The sequence below is a fragment of the Penicillium verhagenii genome (assembly GCF_028828195.1).
Source record: "Penicillium verhagenii strain IBT 33310 chromosome Unknown utg000009l_segment0_segment0, whole genome shotgun sequence".
Classification (NCBI taxonomy): Eukaryota; Fungi; Ascomycota; class Eurotiomycetes; order Eurotiales; family Aspergillaceae; genus Penicillium; species Penicillium verhagenii.
Genome location: NW_026643173.1, coordinates 1,545,361 through 1,564,137, shown reverse-complemented (window position 1 = coordinate 1,564,137; position 18,777 = coordinate 1,545,361). Strand labels below are relative to the sequence as shown.

General features: G+C 49.6%; 9 protein-coding genes across 9 annotated transcripts; 5 read left to right on the top strand and 4 right to left on the bottom strand.

Annotated features, from left to right (window-relative positions):
* Nucleotides 1-553: 553 nt before the first annotated feature.
* Nucleotides 554-1,686, bottom strand: N7466_009639 (uncharacterized protein; the record flags this gene model as incomplete). Its single annotated transcript, XM_057169028.1, has 3 exons — nucleotides 554-1,004; nucleotides 1,077-1,438; nucleotides 1,531-1,686. The coding sequence occupies 3 exons, from the start codon at nucleotides 1,684-1,686 to the stop codon at nucleotides 554-556; spliced, it is 969 nt and encodes a 322-aa protein (XP_057017734.1).
* An 862-nt stretch (nucleotides 1,687-2,548) lies between these two features.
* On the bottom strand, nucleotides 2,549-4,021 carry N7466_009638 (uncharacterized protein; the record flags this gene model as incomplete). The annotated part of the gene is made up of 1 exon (XM_057169027.1): nucleotides 2,549-4,021. One exon carries the CDS (start codon nucleotides 4,019-4,021, stop codon nucleotides 2,549-2,551), a length of 1,473 nt encoding a protein of 490 aa, XP_057017733.1.
* A 692-nt stretch (nucleotides 4,022-4,713) lies between these two features.
* Nucleotides 4,714-5,718, top strand: N7466_009637 (O-methyltransferase; the record flags this gene model as incomplete). Its single annotated transcript, XM_057169026.1, has 3 exons — nucleotides 4,714-4,767; nucleotides 4,864-5,613; nucleotides 5,674-5,718. 3 exons carry the CDS (start codon nucleotides 4,714-4,716, stop codon nucleotides 5,716-5,718), a joined length of 849 nt encoding a protein of 282 aa, XP_057017732.1.
* Nucleotides 5,719-6,142: 424 nt separating this feature from the next.
* Nucleotides 6,143-7,370, top strand: N7466_009636 (putative NAD binding Rossmann fold oxidoreductase; the record flags this gene model as incomplete). The annotated part of the gene is made up of 3 exons (XM_057169025.1): nucleotides 6,143-6,425; nucleotides 6,482-6,577; nucleotides 6,667-7,370. 3 exons carry the CDS (start codon nucleotides 6,143-6,145, stop codon nucleotides 7,368-7,370), a joined length of 1,083 nt encoding a protein of 360 aa, XP_057017731.1.
* Nucleotides 7,371-9,164: 1,794 nt separating this feature from the next.
* On the top strand, nucleotides 9,165-10,217 carry N7466_009635 (uncharacterized protein; the record flags this gene model as incomplete). Its single annotated transcript, XM_057169024.1, has 1 exon — nucleotides 9,165-10,217. The coding sequence occupies one exon, from the start codon at nucleotides 9,165-9,167 to the stop codon at nucleotides 10,215-10,217; it is 1,053 nt and encodes a 350-aa protein (XP_057017730.1).
* A 1,121-nt stretch (nucleotides 10,218-11,338) lies between these two features.
* Nucleotides 11,339-12,290, top strand: N7466_009634 (HPP family protein; the record flags this gene model as incomplete). Its single annotated transcript, XM_057169023.1, has 2 exons — nucleotides 11,339-11,629; nucleotides 11,718-12,290. 2 exons carry the CDS (start codon nucleotides 11,339-11,341, stop codon nucleotides 12,288-12,290), a joined length of 864 nt encoding a protein of 287 aa, XP_057017729.1.
* Nucleotides 12,291-12,888: 598 nt separating this feature from the next.
* Nucleotides 12,889-14,804, top strand: N7466_009633 (ATP-binding cassette family ATPase ARB1; the record flags this gene model as incomplete). Its single annotated transcript, XM_057169022.1, has 2 exons — nucleotides 12,889-13,434; nucleotides 13,536-14,804. The coding sequence occupies 2 exons, from the start codon at nucleotides 12,889-12,891 to the stop codon at nucleotides 14,802-14,804; spliced, it is 1,815 nt and encodes a 604-aa protein (XP_057017728.1).
* A 740-nt stretch (nucleotides 14,805-15,544) lies between these two features.
* On the bottom strand, nucleotides 15,545-16,881 carry N7466_009632 (TFIIH complex kinase subunit CCL1; the record flags this gene model as incomplete). Its single annotated transcript, XM_057169021.1, has 2 exons — nucleotides 15,545-16,471; nucleotides 16,549-16,881. 2 exons carry the CDS (start codon nucleotides 16,879-16,881, stop codon nucleotides 15,545-15,547), a joined length of 1,260 nt encoding a protein of 419 aa, XP_057017727.1.
* A 530-nt stretch (nucleotides 16,882-17,411) lies between these two features.
* N7466_009631 (E2 ubiquitin-conjugating protein UBC1) lies at nucleotides 17,412-18,259 on the bottom strand (the record flags this gene model as incomplete). The annotated part of the gene is made up of 2 exons (XM_057169020.1): nucleotides 17,412-17,583; nucleotides 17,658-18,259. The coding sequence occupies 2 exons, from the start codon at nucleotides 18,257-18,259 to the stop codon at nucleotides 17,412-17,414; spliced, it is 774 nt and encodes a 257-aa protein (XP_057017726.1).
* Nucleotides 18,260-18,777: the final 518 nt, after the last annotated feature.

Below are 18,777 nucleotides of genomic sequence, written 5' to 3'. Positions count from 1 at the left end.
ACTGAATTCGTTCAAATGTTTGGTTATGGCACGTGCGACTCGTCGACGTGGATGCGTTTTTCAAAGGAGTACGTACATTATGTAACATTTACTTTGAAAACATGCATGTGCCATTAAGCGTAATTTGAATATATGTATATGGGTAGGTAGTAGTGTATGTATGATGTGTGGTATGTTGTGAATGTTTACACCTGTATGCTCTACTATGTATAGTAAGTAACATTTCAATACATAGTAAGGAATGCATTTTTTAGAAGGTCTGATTTCAAGTTCAAAAGTATTCGTGATTCGCATATACGCTCTATTTGCCTACATCCCAAACAGAACATACAGTCATATAGAAAAGGCAGAACAACCATGGCAGCAGCCTATCCAGAGAAAAACAACAGAGGGAGAAAAAAAAAGCACAAAAACTATGCAACCGCCAACACCGGTCCGTGATCATGTCCAGGACACAATAAAAAGCAGAGTCGCAAAGTTGTTTTAGGGGTATTCGTTGCCAACATCCATGCCTCCAATATTCTGATTCAACAGTGCACACCATAACATCTCTTTAACCTCGTTGTTGGAACCCGCCAACCGTAGAGCCATAATCAGATGGTGTATATGCATCAGCCGGTGGTGGATAATGTTGCCCATGGGCTCCACCATAGGGCGTGCTGTTATATTCAGAAAGGTGGCTGCCTCCGATGGAGGACTCGGTAGGGTCGTAAGCTCCGTGCATTGCCGATCGGCCATTCGGGTTGCCTAGGTCGTCAATTTCACTCTGATCAAGAAGAGCGTAGTCTTCGTCGCGGTCGCCCCGTGTTGAGCCCAGACCACCGGCGCGGCTGGATCGGAAATCATCCTCGTCTTCCTCGAAGTCGTGAGCGGGGTTAGAGGAGAAAGCGGCTTTCGACTGCGCCGCAAAGGTGGGGTCTGAGACAGCGTCTGGGAGGGTACCGGTGCGACGGAAATGCATGACATTGCGGAACGACATGTAGGCAGTTGCTGCGAAAAGGAGGCTATTTAAATGTTAGCGCTAAACTCCACTTTCCAAAGACAAAATAACAAGCCCAGAAAGAAACAGCACGTACAAGATAACGACACCAATGATGGTTGTTGCCTCGCTCAAGCTGCATTTAGCAGCGCTGCCGTAAGCCCAGTTATCACAGCCAGATCCAGTGCTAGTGCTCGTGCTCTTGGTTGTGGTGGTGGTGGCATCGGCTCGGCGGACCTTGGTGGTGGAGCTCTTGGTGCTAGTGCTGCTATCGGTGGAGGTCTTTCCGATACTCTTTCCTTGGGAGACATACGAGGCCAAGCAGGCCCATGCGGTCAACCAGAAAATCGCGTATAGGATATCGACTGTGGCGAAGGCGTAAACATTGCCGAAACGACGGGCTCGAGGCCACATAGGCACTGCCGCAAGATAGACCAAGGCGGGAAGACTGATCCAACACTGATCAAAGATGTTAGCTGCTGACCTCAGATTTCCAGACCCCAAAGAGGTCGCATGAGACTCGAAGGATTGTTTCGGAGTCAAGAGCGTACCAAGATCCAGTACCACACTGTCCGTCCATCGATGCCATCGCCCTTGGTCCAGATAGCGATAGTAAGAGCCCAGGCGAGGAAGATGATAAATCCTTGTGCGAAATGGAGGATGTTCTTCGTCCTCCCCAAATTACCGGACGGTCGAGGGAGCTGCATATTGAATGATGGAGGAAAGAAGACTGCAAGGGCGGGATCAGCCCTTTCAAAGAATCACCCGACAAGGGGGCCTTGACGAAAAAAGATCCAGGATCGCAGGGAATGTGCGATGTCCAACCGGAAGCAAGTCGGGATAAAAGTGGCTGTCAGACGAGGAATGGGGGGGAAAGACAGATTTGGAGTTCCGGAGACGCGCAGTGTTTTTCTTGGCTTTGCGTATCAGCCTCGTGGGTGTGAGACCAGGTCTTTGTTGCGATTCGAAAAATGCGCCTGGATAATAATGTATAGGGATAATTGATGGTAGGTTAGTGGTACAAGAACTACAAGAATATACAGGAAGTGGTCGGAGAGGAGAGGGTTAGGCAATAATAATGATTGTTCTTCTCTGTGATTCCCGACGATCGCCCAGGCGACAGCCCGTGTGGTTCTATTTCGGGCGCTTCAGCCACGGTGGATCCAGAACCAAAAGTCCCGAGGACCTGAGGTCATAGTTGAAACGAAGATTTTCATATTTTGCAATCGTGTCGAATCAGAGTCCTTATATCCTGTGGCTGAGCCTGCTAATTGAAATTTATTACTATCTACAAGTACCATATGGATCCACTACCTAATAAATACACACAGTCAACTGGTAGTAGGTACCAGTCCACCTGGGCAGTTGGTTGAATCAGCTTCAATGTTCGAAGGGTAGTACAATTGGTGTAAAAATTTGAAAAAAGGAGTCACTATAGGGCATCCACCGATCGCCGCTATAGCAAGCACAAGTAGATTTCAAACGAAACAAAAACCAGACAATGGAACTAATATATAACCCGAAAAGTCATTGAGTGTCGTGATTCATAGTATTCGTACATCATAATGTTCATCCTGCAAAGGGATTCGCCGTCAATCCCGCTGCCCTTGTTTGCTTCATGAGCTGCCAAATCTCCCGTAGGGGCTGGTATACGTGGACATGCCACCACCAAGGTAAAGGGTCGTTAAGCGAGAACTGTTCGTCCTTCCAAAATAGAAAAGGTACCAACTCAGCCTCGAGGATGGCAAGCACCCGCTTCGCAAAATCCAATGACACAAAAATGGAGATAAAAGGAGACACAAGATCCCGATCGATGATCGTGGGCCGGGAGCGTGGGCTGGGCGAGAGAGTCGCAGGTACGTTCCAAGAGGCAGGCTCGATTGGCTGTTGAGATAACACAGAAAGATAGCCTCGAACTGGGCATCGTGCATCGCGGAGAAGGTTTTCCAAAGCTAGGGCTCCAGGGACGCAATCGGCGATATGAATGGTGTGGCGTACTGAAGATGTGTCGAATTCTTCGTCAACCAGGAGCCTCACCGATAGATGGCCCGTCATCCGTGCACCACCCTTCTCGGCAAAGGTTTGCATGAGCTGATGTACAGCTTTCGCGAGAGCTTCGTCCAGTGGTGAGGCACCCCAATGAGGGGATCGAGATTCGGCCAGGCGAACCTTGATGGCGTGGACATAACCCCGCACCACCAGCACATCGGCAAAGAACTCCCCAAGTCGAGTTTGTTGCTGAAGAACCCACGGGGAGTCCTTTGATATCTGTATTTCACTAACCTCCGAGTATGTCTTGCTAAGGGTACGCTGGGGTAGAATCACAGCCGCGCCGGGGGCTTCTGAACTCAGACGCCGTATGTTGTAAGATTTGGTCGGCGACCGGTGCAGAATCTTGTGAATGGAGTCACGCGACTGAACCTGGTGGTACTCGAGCATGGGAAGCTTTTTCTCGGCCAAATATAAGCGAAAAGCGTCTGTATTGCGAAAACAGGCTGTCATTTCTGTATCAAATGCAATACACTTGCAGTTTGTGCGGTTCTCCACAACTTGACGGGCAGTGGCATCTTCCATGGCGGATGCCTTGGGCGAACATGGAATCCACACATCGACCTTTTCACGCTGGATGATGTCCAGTATCCTCGAAAGGTAGTGGTCCTTGCGCACTCGGTAGAATGCGACCAGGGTCTTTGACATGCCCCCACCCGACCGAACGGGAAGATCCAGATCAGCGACGTCAACGCCTACTACACGGTGACCCTCGGCATCCCAAGCACGCGCCAGAGCGAGACCTTGTGGCGTTCCGATTCCAGTGATTAGGACTGTCTTAGGATAGAAATGTACATTTTTTAGGACTTCCTGGCGTCGGTTTGGTTTCGAGCGAAAACGAAATCTGGCGAGGAGGATGGTGGCGAAGAGAATACAGTTGTCGAGGATCAAAAAGGTCAAAGATAGGTAGACTCGCAAGAAGCCCTTCCCCAAGGCAAGTCCGAGGGTCTTCATTGAGAGAAACAATCGGTGGTTCATGCCTGGAACCACCATTGTGAGAACCAGCAAAATGAAATGTTTGAATCCTCAAGATGGATTGCACTGGAAGCAAGGAGAGGCTGGAGAGCTGAGGTTCAGCCCAATTGAGGGGCTGATCGGCGGGGGCAAAGTCACATCTGCAGATCAAGATCGTGCTACGGATACAACCTCAATGAACCTACAGTTAATCCGGTCCTACGGTGCATGTACCATGTACATGTGTCGACAGTATTAAATCGGTGGATAATAGTTTAAAGGCCAATAGCAGATTAATCTCGGTTTCGGATCTTACCAGGGAATCCAGGGATCAAGTTTCCGAGGGTTTATCTGATCACTCGGCTTTTCGGGTTTATTGCCTGAACTCCTTAGCTCCGAGCATTCTTGTCAAGTAACGGAGATCGGCATTAACAACCTTGGAAGCCTTGCACCAATCATCGATTCAAATGTTCGGTGGATTCGCTTTATCTTCGCTCTTTTGACTCTTTTCCAGACCGAACTCATTCGGGCCCGAGGTACTGACGCATCCTCTGCCCGCCACTTTGGCAACACATAGCTCTTAATATATTATGCGGGGCGTTCTCCGCTCAACTTTGTCCCAGAACCGCTGTTTATATTCTCCCCTTTGGACTTACAAGTGCACTTCTACCCCGCGCTTTTTGTTTAATCTTGAATACAACACTCGTGCCATTTCATTATCTCCTGTAACAATGTCTGCACGACCAGCCTCACCCCCCGTTCACGCTCGCCCTGGCGAGACTTCTGTAAGCCTACCCCCAGTTCACAGCGGTTGAATATCGTGAGTCCTACTACTGTGAGATCGACGGAACCTAATCAATTCTTTCATTTGGCTATTATAGGAAGAGGGTCACCGAACAACAAGACTTCTTCGTTGGGTCTTTGCCCAAAGCAACCTTGACGAAGTCCGGGGGCACCCCGACAAGGTCTTGGCTCTTATCGATGAGTTCAGCAAGGATGAGCGTATGATGACTGTCGGTCAAGGGAAGGGTAAGGAAGTCTTGGATGTAATCGATGAAGTCAAGCCAGAAACCATGATCGAACTTGGCTGCTTCGTCGGCTACTCTGCCATCCTATTCGGTGACGCCTGTCGTCGCAATGGTGGTAAGCGTTACCTCAGTCTGGAATACAACCCAGAGTGGGCCGCTATTGCCAATATGCTTATTGAACTCGCGGGTTTGCGTGACTTCGTCACCGTCCTCGTCGGCCGCAGTGACGTGACCCTTGACAAGCTCTACCAGACTGGCGATGTCAAGAAAATCGAACTGCTCTTTATTGACCACTATAAGCCGGCCTACCTGACAGATCTCAAGCTCTGTGAACACCATGGCATGATTGTTCCAGGATCCGTGCTGGCTGCTGACAATGTCCTCTACCCGGGCAACCCGCCGTACTTGGAGTACGTCCGCAGTACTGTCGAGGAGAAGCGGGAAGCGGCGAAGCAGGGCCCCACCAAGGGATACAACACGGAAGGCATGCGCGAACGCACGGTGCAGTCTTTCATGCCCGAGGGTGATGTGCCGTTCCTCGAGACGGTCGGAAATCCCAATCTTGTGTACAAGAGTGAACTTCGGCAACCGGAAGGACACCGGGTGAGTTCATATGCCAACTATGAAGAACCGCCTAGAATGTTAGCTGACATAACAAAACAGGATGCAATTGAAGTTACGCGATGTGTGGGTGTTCAAGAAGCATAGAGAGAGAATCAGGCTAAATGACGTGCGTGGGGTCTTTTTTTTTCGTTGTAAAGCGGTACTAGCCGCCCGGAAGGTCCAGCCAGAAGAATCCCAGACAACATAGTGAAGATTCTTAAGAGAAAGAATGAAAGGAAACAGATTATCAATCATCCAGCAATAACCGCACCAGAGTACTCCGAGTAGAAATAACAAAGTCTGTATACAGACAGATGCCGACATTTTAACCACATCGGGAGGCCGACAAGAGACGGTATTACGGCATTTGTCAAGTGCTCCGCCCGAGCCAAAGGTTGCCGTCGCCAGGACCTTCCCCCGCATCGGTGCTGCAATTCCGTGGGGCACTTATATAATTCCACTCCCTTCTCTTCATTCACCCTGCTCTATAACTTACAATCCTCACTTTCATTCTCACTTGATTTTCAAAATGGCCTCCAAGACCTACAACGTCGGTATCATCGGCTACGGCTTCAGTGCCAAAATCTTCCACATTCCCTTCGTCGCGCAGATCCCCGAGCTCAAGCTCTACGCGGTCGTGCAGCGCACCCCCAAGGCTGACGATGACGCCGAGAAGGACCACCCTGGTGTGAAGTCTTACCGTACCACTGAGGAGCTGGTTCAGGACTCCGCTGTCGACATCGTGATCGTTACCACCGCTCCCGAGTCCCACTTTGCGCTCTGCAAGTTGGCGCTGGAGGCTGGCAAGCACGGTTCGTCTTCAAATTACTCAATTGAGTCAAAAATTTCGCTAACAGATCATACCTAGTCATTTGCGAAAAGCCCTTCACCCCCACCTACAAGGAAGCTGCCGACCTTGTCGCAATCGCTGACAAGGCCAACAAGTTGCTCGCCGTGTACCAGAGTACGTCACCGAAACACCCCCCACCACCTGCCAACTCTTTTTTCCCTCTCCCACCTTTTACAAGCTCAAACTAACATTGATCCCAACAGACCGCCGCTGGGACGCCGACTACGTCACCCTCTCCAAGCTCGTCAAGAACGGTTCTCTCGGCCGCATCTCCGAATTCGAAACTCACTTCGACCGCCACCGCCCCGAGGAGCCTGCCACTGATGTCTCCAAGTGGAAGAACAAGGTCGTGCCCGGTGGTACCGCTGTGCACGATCTCGGCAGTCACCTTCTGGACCAAGCCGTGCACCTCCTCGGCCTCCCCCAGCGCGTGACCGGTTTCGTCGGCTCTTCGCGCGAGGTGAACGCCTCCGGCTTCGAGGACTCCTTCACTGTGCTTCTGCACTACGCCAACGGCACTCTGGTCACCGCCAAGGCGACCGTCGTCAGCCCCGAGGAGGAGCAATTGCGATTCTGGGTCCGTGGTGACAAGGGAAGCTTCAAGAAGTTCCACCTTGATATCCAGGAGGACCAGCTCAAGGCCGGTGTTAAGCCTGAGGATAACGGATACGGACGCGAGCCCAAGGAGCGCTATGGTACTCTGACTACCATCCAGGACGGCAAGCCTGTTAAGGAGATCGTCCCTACCGTTGAGCCTCCTACCTACACTGAGTACTACCGGAAGATTGCTCGCGCTCTTGCTGGCGAGGGTGAGCTTCCTGCTAGTGGTGCCGAGGCTGCTCAGGTTATCCGGTTAATTGAGCTGGCTCGTGAGAGCTCTGCGACTGGCCGGACTCTGAACGTTTAAGTGGAATACATGTATGAAAAATCTTTGAACGAGTTTACGATTAGCGGCAGATAGAAAAGAGAATCGGATCATTGTTAATATTCAGCCAATTGCATTCGTGGCCCCATGCACTGGAGATTTAACTTTTTTTGTCTATGCCACACATGAGTGGACTAGTTGTTCCAAGTTCATAACAGCCTTGGAATGTACCTACTAGTTCTAGTAGGTAGGATACTCGTACTTGTCAGCAACTCTATATGAAAACCCGCCACCTATTGACACAAAATCTCTTCAAATGAATGAATCAAAATCTCTTCAAATGGATATTCATTCCTCTCGTCTCATCTCTAACTCCGCATATGCAAACATTTGAATCTGGCGGCGGGGCTTAAGATTTGACAGCTTGCACAGTGACAAAGAACTAGAGGACCGTTGGAAGGTTGCATATCATGACCTGTGCTCAAGTGCTACCTGGATACCGGCATAAGCTTCGCAAGGTTCAAGCGTGCACATGACAAAGACCTCCGGACGGGACATCTGGAAGCTTTCCCACCAAAAACATGCATTGCTCAGCTCCCGATGTTTCCCCTCAGGATCGGGCCCTTGAACCTTGAAAGTATATTCTGTTTCACCTTGCGAGATTGCCACGCGATGCCTCTCTGACGCCAATGCCTTGGATAGGCAGCAACTCAAAAATTACAGCACTGGAAGGTCATTGATCATTTCGCTAAATGTGCTCAGGTGGCTCCCTTGAGGGCTGTGGTGATTACGACGCATTCTCGCCTGATATGTATGTATAGTCCCGTTATTCCCGAGGTCTTTGGTGTCTCGTTAAAGTAAGGAGCTGGTCAATTGCCAAGCCACATCATTCAAACATTCAAACATCCAATAGGGGCTGTTATATTCAAGGTAAACGGTCAAGGCTACACCGTGAGCAAACTTGATAAGAAAGAATGACCCCTCGTACTTTGCTAGTGTGACCGCCTGGTCGTACTGCTCAAATTTGGGATGCATTTCTAGCTGCATGAGTAAATTTGTTACCTTTGATTCCTTGGGTTTTGGTCTGAGACTCAATCCTTTGAACCTGTCGTGGTCAACATGAGGTAGAAAATTTACATAGAGGCAATATTACTACAGTATGCACTTACTACGGACGTTGACAAACAAAAGTCCTTTGGGCCTTGGTATAGGTTCGAAAACGAAAGAAACCCCGCTATACATCGCTTCCTCGGTTCGATGGCAGACCCCTTTGATCTGCATGGTGAGAATTCTGCTAAATGGGGGCCATATGCAGCGAACATGCCCAACTTGGGTTTTATTGCGAGAAGCTGAACGTTTGAACACGAAATGCGAATCCCATCTGGTACTTCGGAACTTCGCGTTAGGTTTCAACTTCACGGCTAGTGTTTCAGGCTCACTAACCCACATGGACAAAAACCGCCACATCTGGCCCCAAACGCTCCCCTATTTATCATTGGCCCGTGCAGCTCTCGGAAATCCTTTTGCAAGACTTACAGCACACCTCTCAAAGGAGGGGCCACGTTTTTCTGTGCAGCTCAACCATGCTGACCACATGGTTGTCATGCAGGAGGAAAGGCCCGAGCAACTAGATTGACTATGAGGTTCTTGCTTTCTTGCTTTTTTACATGTATTCCACTTTTTTCCTCTTTGGCAATTCGCAGACCGCTAAAAGGATCTTAGACCAGTCAGAATATATCAAGGCAGTTATCTGGCCGAAAAAAAAAATTCAAGCTAAAAAAATACAAAATCAATATATTTTCCGAGTGGTGGGACATTAACATTCCCGTACATACTATGGATGTCAGTCTATTACCTGATTTCAAGGTCTTGCCTTCCGAGCCTCAATACTATAATCCCGACTACAATGAAAAGACTTCAGCTGCACCGGTGAACAATGCGATCAGCCTGAAAACAACATCCTCATGGACATACTGCGGGCCCCTCCTAAGTCTTGACCCAGACCTCTTACCTTCATCCTTCACAACATGGGCCGATGCCACCATCAACGGGTCCCTCCTCGACCCTCTACTCTCCTTCCTGGAATTCGTCCACGACTTCCTAACAACAAACAACATATCCAACTACTGGATCACCGTCCGCGCCGACACAGGCTCCCACGAATACGACATCCCAAGATGGCACACAGACGACCTCTTCTTCTCACCACCACCACCACAACCACCAGCAGCAGCAGCTAGACCTCACACACACCGTCGCCGCTCCTCACTAGCCATATTCAACCCACTCCCACTCCCATACACCAAAAGACCAACATCCACCTCACGCCCAAAACACAAAACCCCAGCCCCCCACGAAGACGAAGACAACACCCACCTCCTGAAAGATTACATCCCCCCACCCGCCCAAATAACAACAAGTGTCCAAAACCCCACAAACTGGAAATTAACCACCACCCTCCTCGGCCCCGGAACCCTCTTCATAGAACACGCCACCAGCCCCGACGCCCGCGAAACACAGCGCCGCATCAAGCGCGCCGTCCGCGCCGAGAACCCAGGCCACATCTGCGCCTCCGTGCGCTGTGTAGGCTGCGCTTCGGCCTCCGAGTCGGTGCGGGCCCGGCTTGCGGCGGAACTGGACACTCATAAGGTGGTTCAGGCGCGGGCGGGCGAGTATGTGTTTTTCCGGGTTGGGGAGGAGCTGGGCGCGGTGCATTCTGAGCCGAGGTCGAATGGGGATCGCATCTTTGTGAATGTTGTTCCGGGGTACGAGGCGGATTTGAAGTGTCTTATGGCGAAGTGGGGGATGGAGTTTCCGAGGGCTTGGTGTGTGGGTTTGCCATTTCAGATGGATGGGGGTGTGCATTGGAGGAATGTTGGGGGGGTTTGATGGTGGATTGCTTGGTTTTGCGTGGTGGTTTTGTGTTTCTTGGTGCCTGGTTTATGTCATGCTGGGGGAGTATAGTATTAATTGATGTTTTTTTTTAGCGTGATGACTGCATGTGTATATGGGTCATGATGGTGATTGCTCAGTGCATATGTGCTATTGTATTTTAAGAATTGACGATTCGCGAATCATCATCCGCTTGCCATTTCTTCTTGTTCTTTCTGCAAGATGAAGGAGGTTTCTAGTTCTCATTCATCTCAACTCCTGAGGTCTAGAATTGAATCTTCATACCCTGTCCACGGGGTCATAAACTTACATTTATCGACCTCATCTCTCATTTGGTCCTTCTAGACGCAACATCTGTACGCTCATTAGAAAAAAAGATATTCCTCATTTGAAACAGACGATTCATAAAGCAGTAAATATATGGATATTATTAGAATCCAAAAGCTACTACTAGTATGTAAGTGTTTGTTGATGTAGATCGAGGATGATTGATATCCATCAAAGATGACATCATCGAGCGCCAAGCCACTAACGCCCAAAATGGGTTTCTGTTACTAAATACAAATGGCGGTCTCCAATGTCATTTGAAGGTGGAATTACACATGCATCCTATAACCTTGGAACCCCTGAGAACCTAAGGAATCTTGTAACAATGGACTCCTGTCTCTGGCTTACTCAGCCAAGCGTGAATGTCTTGATGCTCGAACAACTATAATCATTAAGAACAATTTTGTAAGTAATTATATTGGAGTCTTTCCATGACATACAACAAATACAATGATTGGTAGAGTTCGTCAATGACGATGGGGCACATGGACGAGGATCATGCAAAGGAACAAGCCTAGGTTCCTGCCTGAGCAAGCAGGTCCGCGGAGAAATCCTCAAGGCCTGACGCCGTGGACGGCTGAAGTGAGGGTACCCCGTACCCACACGGCAAAGCATCCGATGCCTTTATATGTGAATTTATCCCCGCGGGGCTGATATTTGTTCAAAGTTTTCAGCCTTGTCGACTGATGTTAATCTGAAATACCCCCCGGATATACCAAGCATATGAAAAGCACAGGCCAAAACAAAGCATAGGCATTTCTGTGAACTGCCGTACTGCGACCCCATTTCCCATGGCGGAGTTGGCTCGTGCATCTGGGGTACTTGCGAGAGTTAGTACATGGAACTTTGACATCGATCGATACTTGAACCGGCTGGTTCCAGCGCCGAGATGGCACTTGATACCCAAGCCCGTGGCGCATTTCCTCGGGTATCGGACTGAAACACCCAAGCCACTTGGGAATATTGTCATTGCATTTTGGTCACTCATCGGTGCATTTTGTGGTGTTGCTCTGGTGGCCTCGGTTTCCCAGAATGTGCCATCCTTTGAAGCTCGAGATGCTCCGGCTATTATAGGCAGTTTTGTAAGTCGATGGGAATATTCCGTCACGAATAACGATGGCGCCGTGTGGTATCACCATGCCTATGCTAACCACCAGATACTTTGATTAGGGTGCTGCGGCTGTCATTGAATTCTGCGTCATTGACTCGCCCTTGGCACAGCCCCGAAACGCATTCTTTAGCCAGATGATTGCCTGTCTGGTCGGCGTGGGCATCTCTAAGCTGTTTGCCTTGAGTCCCAATGCCGAGAATTATACTTCTCTTGGGGGTGCCCTGGCCTGTGGACTGACCACCTGGCTCATGGTGCTCACAAACACTGTACATCCGCCGGCGGGTGCCACATCCCTACTTGCCGTCACCAATTCCCAAACCGCGGCGCTGGGCTGGTTCCTGTTCCCAGTGATGATTTTGGGCGTCACGCTGATGCAGGCTGCGGCCTTGTTAATCAATAATATTCAGCGTCGTTTCCCATTGTATTGGTGGACACCTCGTCCTCTCTCACGACCAGAAATCCGAGACATTGAAAAACACAAGGATTCTCCTGACCTTTCCAGTCAATATGAGGACAGCTTAGGCGAACTTCGACAACTAGTGGTGGGAAGAAACGAGATTTTGGTTCCAGACGGTGTATATTTAAGCACAGTCGAAAGAGGTGTATTGGAAATGATCCAAGGGCGCATATAATCGTGAATTTAAGATGATCTGTCAGATATCTATTGTTTGTACACAACTGGATAACTGTGAATCAGGTGATGACGGTTATCAGTGGCAAAAATCCAATTGACGGCCTGAGGCACTAAATTAAAATTGTGCGGTGACGTCGAAACTCCCAATCAGCGTTACTGACTGTGGCCCACTGTAGAGATTTTTTTTTTTTTTGGTTTCTGACTGGGGTTTTTTTGTGTCGAGTAAATTCCAGGGGTGTGTGCACAGTGTCAAAAAAAATTATTATTTAGTCTAAAACACATAAGATCACTTCGAATTGATTTTCATTTTCTTTCACTTTTTTCACCTGCAAATTATAAAACGATTCTGGTCTCTGACGTCGTGGATTAGAGATCCCAGAGTTTTCTATCGATAAGGGCTTTCAGGCACTCCCCACCCAACTCTTTCTCGCCCCTCTACTCTCCGCCCCGCCAGAGTGACGCTCCACTAAGCCTTTTTGAATTTCTTTTGCCCTCAATCTCTTCATTACGGGTCTTCCCATCACCACCTTCCCCTCCTTCTTTCCATCCCTCCCCCTCCCACCCTACTTTTTCTCCCCATACACAAAACCGTCAATATGGTTTCCGCCTCGAAGGCCGCCCGTATGGCCAAGCGCGCCGAGACTGGCGACAAGAAGTCCAAGAAGGAGGCTGACAACAATGGAGAGCAGCCTGCCACCAGCGAGGAGAAGATGAAGGAAGTCGAGAAGCTCACCCAACAGATGGACAAGTACGGTCTGTCCGATCGTGTCACCACCGGTGTGCTGTCTTCCCTGCCGGCCTCTCGCGATGTCAAGATTACCTCTGTCTCCCTTGTGTTCCACGGAAAGGTCCTCATCACTGACTCCACCATGGAGCTCAACTTCGGTCGTCGTTACGGTTTGCTCGGTGAGAACGGATGTGGAAAGTCCACCATCCTCAAGTCCATCGCCCAGCGCGAGTACCCCATTCCCGAGCACGTTGATATCTACCTTCTCAACGAGGGTGCTCCTCCCAGTGATCTCGGTGCCCTTGAGTGGGTTGTCCGTGAGGCCGAGAACCAGTTGGCCAGCATGGAGAAGAAGGCCGAGGAGATTCTGGAGGAGAATGGTCCCGAGGACCCTATCCTTGAGGATCTTTACGACGTGAGTGATTCCTTTCCAGAAACTTGAAGAAAAAAGAAAAAGAAAGAAGGAAAAAAAAACACATACTCGTTATCAGTCACTAACACTATCAATTCATTTAGCGTATGGACAAGATGGATCCCTCTACTTTCCAGATGCGTGCCTCTTTGATTCTGACTGGTCTCGGTTTCAACAAGACCACCATCCACAAGAAGACCAAGGACATGTCCGGTGGTTGGCGTATGCGTGTGGCCCTTGCCAAGGCCCTTTTCGTCAAGCCCTCCCTGTTGTTGCTTGATGACCCCACTGCTCACTTGGATCTCGAGGCCTGTGTGTGGCTCGAGGAGTACCTCAAGAAGTGGGACCGCACCTTGGTGCTTGTCTCTCACTCCATGGATTTCCTGAACGGTGTCTGCACCACCATGATTGACATGCGTATGCAGCAGCTCATGTACTACGGTGGTAACTACGACTCTTACCACAAGACCCGCAGTGAGCAGGAGACCAACCAGGCCAAGGCCTACACCAAGCAGCAGGAGGAAATCCAGCACATCAAGAAGTTCATTGCCTCCGCTGGTACCTACGCCAACTTGGTCCGTCAGGCCAAGTCCCGCCAGAAGATTCTCGACAAGATGGAGGCCGACGGTTTCATCCAGCCCGTCACCCCCGACCGTGTTTTCACTTTCCGCTTCGCCGATGTCGAGAAGCTGCCCCCTCCCGTCCTGTCCTTCGACGATGTCAGCTTCTCCTACTCCGGCGAATGGGCCGATACCCTGTACGAGCACCTCGACTTCGGTGTTGACATGGACTCCCGTACCGCCCTTGTCGGCCCCAACGGTGTTGGCAAGTCTACTCTCCTCCGTCTCATGACCGGCAAGCTCAGCCCCATTGGTGGCCGTGTCAGCCGTCACACTCACTTGAAGCTCGGTCTCTACTCCCAGCACTCTGCTGAGCAGCTTGACCTGACCAAGTCCTCTCTGGAGTTCGTCCGTGACCGCTTCCCCGAGAAGTCCCAGGACTACCAGTACTGGCGCCAGCAGCTGGGCCGTTACGGTCTCAGCGGTGAGTCCCAGACTGCCATCATGGGTACCCTTTCCGAGGGACAGAAGTCTCGTATCGTCTTCGCCCTGCTCGCCATCGAGTCCCCAAACATGATTCTGCTTGACGAGCCTACCAACGGTCTCGATATCCCTACCATCGACTCCTTGGCTGATGCCATCAACGCCTACCAGGGTGGTGTCGTCGTCGTGTCTCACGATTTCCGTCTGCTTGACAAGATTGCCAAGGACATCATGGTCTGCGAGCACAAGAGTGTTACCCGCTGGAACGGCAGCATTGGCCAGTACAAGAAGCACCTCCGCGACAAGATGGTTTCCGCTGGTGCCGTCTAAGCGGTTTCTGGTACCGCTTGTTACCTTTTTCACTTATATCTTGATGACGACGAAATGCTAGACGAGAATCGAAGAAATTACAATGCTTCGCGCTCTAAAAAGTTCAGAATCTGCGACCCGGAATCCATTGGTTGGGTCGAAAGTAACGACTCACGCACCATGGTCCCCCCGCTATTAATGGTTGTTGATTCTTGATTCCCTTTTTATTTTATTTTTCGTTTCTTTTTATCTCACTTAGATCGGTGGTCATTGTCTCCCTCGCACTTCCACTAGAATTGGGGCATCAGAGGGCGGGTTGTGATCTTTCGGTCTTGTTTCCTGGGTTTTTGATTTTTAAAGACGTTTGTTGATGACTCCCCCAACTACCTTTCTTTTTTTGATATATGGTGGGGAAATCTCCACCTGCGTTGAGATTTTCTTTTTTTTTGCATCTTGTTTGATAGAGTAACCAGTCGCTTCTACCCGGACGGCGATCCGGATGAAGCTGGTTCTTGTTTCTGCTGTTCTGGATCGATGTATCTACGGATTCTTCGGGTTTCGAATTGCAAATGGTTTGCTTCTGATAATTTTCAAGGCTGCTCTGTATACATGTAGTAGTTGTAGATCATGAGTTTAGAATAAACAAAGGCTCGAGATGGTAATTCGTATTTTGTATCGAGCGTGTAATTTTCAGTCCGTCGACCTTGTATGATTTTTAGATATTTGACATTTAGATAATAATTAAATATGAGCGCCTAAATTTATTGCTTGGTCCTCTCAGTGACCAGCTCAGGACCAAACATATCCGAAGCGCCACTGCGTGCTTTCTCTTCTAACCTCCGCTTCTTCGCCAGACGCTCAGATTCACTCTCAGATGTCACATTTGACACAGCTTGTGGCTGAGCAGAGTCACGCTTCTGGGCCAGATTAGCCTTTTCAGGATTCTGACAGTGATAGAGCTTCTTCGCAATGCGCTTCAAATCCTTCATCTGACTTGGGTCCGAAGACAAGGTAGTATAAGCCTGGAGGAGGGAAGAGCAGTCTGTCAAGACCTTGTGAAGCTTGGAGCGGAGCTCATAGAGAGGGTTCTGGAGATCCGATTGATCTGCACCACTAGCCGTAGTTGTAGCGAGAGGCCCACCGAGTTTGGTATCAAGGTAAAACTCCGCGAGGGGTCTATCAGCGAGAAGGAGAGCCGAGAGCCAGATCTGTGAAGGTGTGTAAAGGAAGTAGGCGTCTGTCATTTGGGCAGCGGCTTTGAGAATCTCGCGGGTTATTCCGTGGGCGCGAGCAATGCGATCTGATAATGAGGAGGATTGGAAGGGAGGAGGTGCAATGGATTGCAGCTTTTGCAGAAGTTGATGTGGCGATTGGTGTAGGAGATGAGGTCCGGGCTGGCCTTGTCCTTGTGCGATGGCCTGAAGCTCCATGACACCACCTTCTAGTCCACGGAACGGATGGCGGACGTCAAATGTGAAGCGCAGGCCTTGCATGAGCAAGAACTCGGGGGATATAACGTCTTCTGTGGATGTGTCTCCAGGAATACCGTCTGCGAACTGCCGTAGGGACATATAGTAGTTGTCGGTTTTGGTTGCGAGGAAGAGCGCGCATGCCATGATTGATTTCGGGTGATAGGTCATTGGAGAATTGGTGAGGTAAAAGCGGCGGAGATATTGGATTGCAGTTGCCTGTCAGGTATAGTCATTGGTTAGTAGTTGTATCGGAGGACAATAGGCTTTGGTAGATTTATTAGGCCTAAACTCACTCGGACCATCGTCGGCAGTGGCGGCTTGTAAGTTTCGCCTAACTCCAGCGTTTTCTCACAGTAGTAGCGGACCAGAACAAGCTCCTCCTCCGGCGTCAGACATTCTATCTCCTTCTCATTTTGCTTTCCTGCTTCGCTATCGCTCCCTGGCTGTGGTGTTCCGGCTGCAGAAGGCGTAGCAGATGGCAGAGTGGAACGAGCCCGCTGCAAGGCAGCTCGGACCCGACCACTAGCTATTATATTTGTCTTGTCGCGCAAGGCGCTGAGGGACGATGATGTGTATGACCATAATCGGAACTGAGAAGAAGTGCGATATATGTCGTCCTCAATCATGTTGGTCAAAGGATTAATGTCGCACTCCGGAGCAGCGACTGAGAGTCTGATTGACGCGATGGATTTGTTGCTGATGTGGTTTGCAGGCTTTGGGTTTCCTGCAAGTGGAAAGGTGAGGGGATTGCAGGATTGGGCCTTGGAAATCCGGGCAGGTATTCACCTATGAGTAGAAACGAAGACCAACATTGAAAGGTTGCGGCAAGCTGAAGTTGGGCCCAGCTTATCGATAAGAAACCTAACATTGAAGGCGACCTCCGGGAGTCCATGCTCTATGTAGCAATTTCAAGGTTCCAGCCCTCATCAAAAGCAATCTTGATCTGAACTGTACATAGTATGTAGACTACATGGATAGTATTTGTATAAATACTGCCCTCTGCTATGTATTTTCACTTGATAAGTATTCAGATGAAATGGTACACAATTGAAGGGAAACAGATGTCGCAGCCCCTAGCAACCTTGGAATATCTACATCAATATATTTCTCTCATCTCTCATTCAATCATCAAACCGTACCTGACCGCTCATGCTTCCTACTCTCCAAGTAGGCGGTTGGTGACATCTGCCATTTGACCATCTGATAGCTCACGGTCCAGACCTCCATTTCGGTCAATTCCAACATCCTGGAACGCTGATACAACCCGAGCCACGTCAAAGCCCATGCTGCCAAATCGATCAATTAACTCCTTGTTGTATCCGTCATAACTAAAGACAAAGCAGATCAGCTCACAGTGCTACAAATAGAGAGCCTAAGAAAATTGTGCAGATTATATACTTACTGAGCCAGGCTGTTATGGTCAGATACTTCTGTCTCATCCTGACCAGTTGCGTTGTCATTAACGGATGAAGGAGCACCAGCATAGATGGTAGCCCATTGCCTGGCAACTCGGTCAAATTCTTTCGGTGTCCGCATCATCATGTTTGCTACCTCGGCGTCTTGCGGGTCCTTGGGCTCTGGTGTACTGAGCAACGATTGCAAGGAAAGGAGTGCAGATTTAATGGTGAGAACGGGCGACCAAGCACTGGAGAGCGTGTCAAGGCAGATAGCACCCTGTAGATACATTGTCAGTAAAAGTTGAGGCCGAGAAACGATGAATGGTTTGTGTCGTGATTGCTTACTGTCTGACTGCTGACATTGGGATGCCAGACTTTGGTCTCGAACTTCATGACTGGTGGTCGGAAAGGGGTAGTCGGTAGGGATCTTGATATCAATGGTGTATGTACCACCCTCATAAGGCGTACCCGGGGGCCCTAGAAAAGAGCCGCGTAGGTGTGTAATGTCTTCCTGTTCGTTGACAGGCGCCGCGGTAATCTGGGACTTGGTATCGGCATGAATGTCGGCCAATTCCTTGCCAATACGACGCATTCGATTGCCGGCCATGGCTTCGCTGTCTGCCCTTTAAAGAAGAGAAAACCTAGGGATATAAAGGCAAAGGGTGGGTAGTTATGGAGGACCGGGTGGTTGATCGTGTGAGCAATTATGCAATCGGGTCGGAAGGATTGCACGCTGATCTCAGCACTGGTACCTAGTAAAACTCATATTAACAAAAGTAATGCGAATGACTTCATGAAAGCATGGGGCATATATATGAAATGATTTCTGGGTCAAACAACATAAAACAATTAACTAGCAAATCCTAGCATCCTTACCAATAGAGGGGAAGTAGTATGGACGATCAGTTCCAGTCACAGCTTCAGACAGCTCCACTCGGACTCGAAAAATGTTGGATCTAAAAATTGTAATTTTATATGAGCCCGATGATAATACCAAACGTTATAAAGTCCAGTCCGAACCTGAATATTGGCGTTTGATCTCGCATGGGGAATGTTTTAGCGCCGGGGATTGCGGGCAATCGTGGCTCAGGCATCAAGGCACCAATGACGCAGACCACCTGTTTC